This window comes from Palaemon carinicauda, chromosome 26 (genome assembly GCF_036898095.1).
Source record: "Palaemon carinicauda isolate YSFRI2023 chromosome 26, ASM3689809v2, whole genome shotgun sequence".
NCBI classification, from domain to species: domain Eukaryota; kingdom Metazoa; phylum Arthropoda; class Malacostraca; order Decapoda; family Palaemonidae; genus Palaemon; species Palaemon carinicauda.
This window is the reverse complement of record NC_090750.1, coordinates 95,632,074-95,639,378: the sequence shown is the minus strand read 5'-3', so window position 1 is coordinate 95,639,378 and position 7,305 is coordinate 95,632,074. Positions and strand designations below refer to the sequence as shown.

Sequence of the window (7,305 nt, the reverse complement as noted above, 5' to 3'; positions counted from 1 at the left end):
TCTGGCCCCAACGTGTTTCTCGCTATACACCGCAGCAATGCTCAACGAGATTCCCCCAGACACACCCTCAGTCGACCTACGTTTCCGCATGGATGGAGCCGTTTTCAACCTCGCCAGACTCCGCGCCAGAACCAAGACCACCTTGTGTGCAGTGCGAGAACTGCAGTATGCTGACGACAATGCCACCCCAGGTCAGACGGCAGAGGACCTGCAGTCGTTAGCTGATGCATACAACTCTGCCTACGAATGTTTTGGGATGCAAGTCAACACAGATAAAACCAAGACCCTCGTCCAACATCCACCAGGACTGATGCTCCCAAACTTCAATACCACAGTGAATGACCAACCGTTAGAACAGGTAGACCAGTTCTCCTACCTAGGGAGCATCCTAACATCAGCTCCCACAAGCAAAAAGGACGTGGAGAACAGGATCAGGGCAGCCCACTCCGCCTTTGGCCGACTCAACTGCCGCGTATTTAACAACCACGCACTGACAATGACCACCAAAATAATGGTGTTCAGGGCAGTAGTCCTCTCCACGCTCCTGTATGCATGTGAAACATGGACGCTATATAGAAATGATATTAAAAACCTAGAACGCTTCCAACAAATGAAACTGAGGCAGATCTTGAAAATCCCCTGGGAGAGCCACACCACCAACATTGAAGTCTTAGAACGTGCCTCGCTGACCAGCGTGGAGGCCACCATCATCCACCACCGCCTCCGCTGGATAGGACACGTGCATAGGATGGATCCATCTAGGCTCCCAAAGAAAATATTCTACGGAGATCTGACCCAGGGCACCAGACCACGAGGAGCCCCGAAAATGCGCTATAAAGATCAACTAAAGCGCACCCTGGCTCTAACTGACATCGATCCTTCCTCATGGGAAGAAACAGCCTGGGACAGGAAAACCTGGAGGAGTACAGTACACCATGGCACCGTGGACTTCGAGGAGAGGAGGAGACAAAATGAGGAGGCTAGGAGGAGAAAAAGGAGAGAGCGATTAGAACAGCCCCGCCCACCACCTACCCTCCCTTGTGAACACTGTCCGCGACTCTTCCACCACAGACTAGGACTTAACAGCCACATCAGACACAAGCACCCACCCCATAGATAGGAGGCTGATGGCTAACGACAGAACCCAATACTCGGACACGAGTGGGCGCCGACGACGATATATATATATATATATATATATCTATAATATATATATATATATATATATCTATATATATATATATATATATCTATATATATCTATCTATATATATATATATATATATGTATATTTATATATATATATATATATATATGGATATATATATATATATATATATGTATATATATGTATGTATATATATATCTATATATCTATCTATCTATATATAATTATATATATATATATATGTATATATATATATATATATATATCTGTATATATATATATATATATATATAGTCTCTTGTCGAGAACTAATAGGAAACTACTGACAGGATCAATCGTTTTAGGGAAACGGTTTATAATTATAAAAATAAAGATTCACTTTAATAATTCACATTATCTATCATATTCATACAATCATTTTTCTTTGCTTACATTTTTTTAAAACCATTGTACATTATCTTATTCTAATACACAGACTATTGCATCCCGGATGCTTTTAAGAATGATGGATGTTGATGATACTTTAATAATGATTGTTTACTAATATTGTCCCCAAAACATTTATAGCGTATGTTTCATTTTGTGCTTTTCTATAAATTGTTTTCGAAATTAAAGATAAGTAAAATTGTTAAATTCATCTTTTAAGTGAGTTGTGGTATTTCGTCCGGCTTTATTGTTCATATATATATATATATATATATATATATATATATATATATATATATATATATATATATATATATATATATATATATATATATATATATATATATGTATATATATATATATATATATATATATATATATATATATATATATCTTATATCCACTGTTATTAAAGGCAGCATTATTTAAGACATTTATTACATAGTTTAAAGGCCATTCGTGAATTACTCGTCTGTCAAAAGGTAACTACGTTACCTGAATGCTTCTTCTAGATCTAGAACCTTGCTGGGTGAAAAAGAAAAAATTGTCTGATGAGTATATTCATTCCGAAATAACAAAGAAGAGGAATGTTTGAAAAATTAAGCATTCTAAAATATTCCATCACATCACCATTTCATTATAATGACAGCAAATTCCTAAGATCTTTTTATAATATTCTTCAATTTTGCTCAAAAATTATGAATAAAAAGCCTAATGTATATGATAATTTAAAGAAAATTCCATTTACCTGGTAGTGTGCGTGCCTTGTATGCATAAGTGCAATTATATACTCTCTGTGTGTTTCAGTGTTTGTAAGCGTATAGAGCCACAACACAATACAAACGTTTCGGAATAAATATTCAAGAGTGTGTATAACCACTTAGATAAAAGAAAAACAAAAGAAAAAAAAATTACACATTCATTTTACCTATCAACGACTTGGATTGGCATGAATAGGGCAAATAAGTCAAAAAGGAAAATTGATTAAGTATTCTAAGATAATAAATGGTTAAGTAAATCGTCAAGGAAATTGCCTTTCATCTTGTTTGTTTACTTCTTTGTTCACTATTGATTATACTTGTTGCACGTGCCACACCGCTCGTGTAGCCTACTTGAAAAATGTCACAAAATAACAATTATTTACCGCGGATATACTTTAAGAAATTGATATTTCCATGATTTCGATAAATAAGTAGTTTCGTGATGCTTTCCTTTAACACAGGCACCTCCTGTTCAATCCTTTCAATGCATAAAAATGTTGCGTTGATACATTTAATGGTAGAGTGGGGTGAGGCCTCCGTGGAAAAAACAAGGACAAAGCACTCTATAATAGGCAAGGTTGAGGTACTTGAAGGTTTAAAGGTTGCTTATGAATGGTAGAGGCAAGGAACAGTGACAATTCCCAAGTAGGACAATGTCCTAGAGACTGATATATATATATATATATATATATACATACACATATATATATATATATATATATGTGTGTGTGTGTGTGTGTGTGTATATTATATATATATATATATATATATATATATATATATATATATATATATGTATATATATATATATATATATATATAATATATATATATATATATATATATATATATCTATATGTATATGTATATATGAGTGCCCAAGCACCTTTCCACCTAAGCTAGGCCCAGGGAGGACCAGGGAATGACTGTTGATGACACTGCAGGTAGACGTATAGTCTACCCCAAATTCACCATACTTAGCTGAAAAGGATGTTGAGGTTGCATGCACTTGAGCTTAAACAGGTTTCCAATCACAGTCCTGAAAATCGCCAGGCAGGGACATTAGGACGTGACGCTGTAGTGTGGCAGTCTGTCCTTTTAAACTAGCCGTGCAGCGGATCAAACATGATATGTGATTTATGGCATATCTTTGCCAAGTGACTCGCGACTTCATTGTATGAAAAAAAATCTGAAAATATGGCTAAATAAAAATCCCCATGCATTCTTGACTAAAAGCTGGCAAATAAGTTTTTCTATGATATTTTTTATTGTTGAAACCATTTTGACTTTGCCAAGCTGTATCTCTTAGGTTTTGCTACTTGAGTAGACAATTGCAAGATGGCTGCAGTATGTGTAAAAAGGGGCTATTATCAAGGTGTGTTTTCAAATGAAAAACATAATGGTTATAGCACAACGTGCAAGCTCTCCAAGGAGGAACTACGTCTTAATGGAAATAATATTTGTAGCATTTTTCTACATTCCCATAAATAATGAAAGATAAAACGTCCGAAACCTAGATAGCTCCAATTATATTTCATTGTTCATATTTTTGTATCCATAAGTTTTAGACGAACATTTGTGGTGTCCAATTTCACATTTTGCAGGGTAATGCCTAAATGATATGCACAACTTCTCGTACAACTAGTCGTTCATGGGAAGGCAAGTACAAGAGAACCACGATGAAGATAGACTTCTTACATTCATGAAGTCCTTCAAACTATTTGCAGATGAGGTACATGATGACCTTCAGAATATTGCAACCAAAGACATTGCCATAAAAGGGATAAAAAATTAAAAGGCCAAGAGAAGTTAAACAACTTCATAGGACAGAGGCTCAACTTTTAAGATTCGAGAAAGGTGAAGTTTTGGTATCCATTCCCAAAAATATGTTGCTAATTTATGCGTCACTCTATGATGTTAAACACAATGATTCCAAACAGAAAGGTATCGAGAAATCCATATAGGTAGAAAGATAAGTTATCCAATGCCTTATCACTGACTATGAAAGGGGTCCACGTGTAACCTCTCAGACTTATTGGCCCATGAATGAATAACAGTTCCACTCCCTCTCTGCTCTCCCTGAGACAAATGAAAATCGCTCTGGATCAAAAGCAGATTTGTACTATGAGCTCACAACAGGTATACCTTGTTCTGCGAGCATAAATATGACAGATATAAGTGAAACAGCTACACTCGTCATTGATGGACAAGCACTAGTGTGTTCTCTTCGGAAACCACAGATGTTACATTTGGGGACCTCACTGATGCGTTTGTTAATGCTGTTCTATAAAAGGAAAGGAGTATTGTTGAAGTACATTGATGTATTGTTCGACAGGTACTACAACTCAATCAAATCTGAAATAATGACAGGGTATGGTTTGGAATTAGTGGGTATTCTAAGTTTGATTGAAAGAAGGGATGTTCTACTTCTAGGGAAGTGGGACAACATGAAACCCCCTTTCACAGCAACTGATGTTGACAGCTTCAGTAAACAGGAGTGCTGTGGTATCTGGATGATTTGTTGAAGAAGGAAAAGTGGAATCATCTGACCTAGAAGGGAGTACAGATGCACTAAAAGCCTGACAAGGAAAGGCAGATACAAGGATAATTCTTCATTGTGTGGAAATTCAAGCCTCTTTGAGTGTCGTCAGTTAGGTGGTAACTGAGAGACGGCGTAGATGCGACAAGCTTTATTTCAACAGACAGCGAGCTTTTATAACAACAGTTTCAGTGAAAGAAGGTCACAAAAATTCAAACAGATTGATATAAACAGATACAGGCATAAACAGGTTTTCAGTTCGAGTGGAGAGCAATAACAACAGTATACAAAAAAACAAAAATAAAACCAGAAGTACCGCTACAGTGTTTGAGTATGTGTTACACACGTGTGGTACATGGCTTCCCCCTTAAAAAAGACATACATGTGAAATAGGGCACCCTGCTCTTTAGAGGCGTATTGTACGCGGGTCACCTGCCAGGATATAAGCAGGTTTTAGGTGATCAATGGAGACCCAGTCTTCTTTTCCATGCATATTGAGGAAGAAAGCTTTCTGCGTACGACATATCACGAGGAAAGGGCCCATGCATAGGGCATTGATGAGTGCTTGCTAGTTTCATTGCACAGTAAAACAAGCATTGCCAAGTGCAGATCTGCCAGTATGTATTGTTTAGCGGGGGGCTTGTAATTCTGATGGCATGGAGTAAATTTTCCCATAAAGTGACATAGGAGCTGGAGATTGTCGGAGGAGGTTGCAGACGGGAAAAATTCTGAAGGGACGAATGACGGGTTGTCATGCACCATTTCAGCTGCCGAGATATCCAGGGCATCTTTAGGAGGGGTCATTAGTCCAGGGAGGACCAAGGGATGCTGGGTAAACCAGTTGGAGTCCTTGCAGCGGGACATCAAAGTTGTTTTGAGGTTAGGTTGAAAACGTTCAACCATACCGTTGGCAGCAGGGCTGTATGTGGTTGTCTGAGGAAGGGTGATACCCAGGAGATTATCTAATGATGTTCACTACTGAGAGGTACCAGTGGTATCATTCTTGGAAGTAATATGCTCAGGGATACCAAATATCGATATCCATCCTGAGAGTAAGGCAGATGTACTGGAGGCAGACGTTGCAGTTTCAATGGGAATGGCTTCAGGCAGTCCATGACAGTAAACAGATAATGATATCCTTGTGATCTGGGTAGGGGACCTAAAATATCAACGTGAATGTGGACAAATCGCCAATGAGGTTGAAGTAGGATACCCACTCCTGAATCCGTGTGTCGATGTACTTTTAAGGTTTAGCATGAAGTACAGGCACAGACCCAGTCCTTTGCATCCTTAGTAATGCCATGTCAAATGAACTTTGTCTTCAGTAACTGTGCAGTAGAACGGCGAGAGGGATGTGAAAGGCCCTGATTGAATTCAAATACCTATCAGCGCATGGGAGAAGGTATCCACGGTCTTGATCTACCAGTATTGAGGTCACACAAGAGGATGGCGTTGGAGTTATCGAGAGGGACGTCCTCCCAATGGAGGGATGTGCAGGATGTCCTACATACTTGGTACTATGGATCTTTTCGTTGGGCTTCTGTCATGATGTTGTAATCCAATCCCAGGGTAATAGCAGCCAATGTGTTTCATGACAGAGTATCGGCAACGAGATTAATTTTCCCAGGGATTTACTGAAGTGTACAATTGTATTCAGCCACGTTGACGGGCGGCCCGGGCATCGAACTGTCCAGTGAAGGAGTGCACCAGAGGCATGTGGTCCCTGCGAAAGATAAAAGGCGTGCCTTCCAAGAAGTGGCAAAATTCGCGGTCCAAGTTAGAGGAGCCAGACTCTGCCATGGACAGTTTTCTAATGAAGAAGGCCAATGGGCAGGGAAAGCCATTGACCACCTGCTCGAGGACTGGCTTAATAGTGATGTTGTTTGCATTGGTGGAGAGAATGAGAGGTGCAAGTGACCCGGGAAAAGTGAGAGCATCAGTAGCTGATAGTGCATTCTTTGTGTTGCACAAAGCCACTTCTTGAAAGGGATCCCACTTCAGGTGGTTTGGCTTGTCCTTAAGGGAAGCATGGGGGAGGGGGGGGGCAAGAGTGGCAGAGATGGCTAGCAGCAAATGGTGATAAAAGTTGATCATGCCCAAGAATTCTTACAGTGCTTTGACAGTCGAGGGGGTGGGGAAGCTTTAGATGTTCTGAGCGATACAACAATATAATAGATAAACAGAAATGTCGTTACAATGTACGAGTGTGTGTGATACATGTGTGGTACTTCTCCAGCATTTTCACATAATGTCCAGTGAAAAAGTTTGCTTGTAGGCAGGAACAACGACACCTCAAGGCATAAAAAAAAACTGGTTGGAAAGATTTCAAGAACATATTAAACTCCTTAAGAATCTAGGTCAAGGTGAGCTCAATGGAGAAACTGCAAAGAAGACACAATTTTTTACATGTA

The 7,305-nt window shown here is 38.9% G+C and overlaps 1 protein-coding gene across 1 annotated transcript; it reads right to left on the bottom strand.

The window, feature by feature from the left end:
• Nucleotides 1–6,547: 6,547 nt before the first annotated feature.
• LOC137620072 (uncharacterized) lies at nucleotides 6,548–6,988 on the bottom strand. The gene has a single exon (XM_068350347.1). The coding sequence runs from the start codon at nucleotides 6,986–6,988 to the stop codon at nucleotides 6,548–6,550; it is 441 nt and encodes a 146-aa protein (XP_068206448.1).
• Between the last annotated feature and the right edge of the window lie 317 nt (nucleotides 6,989–7,305).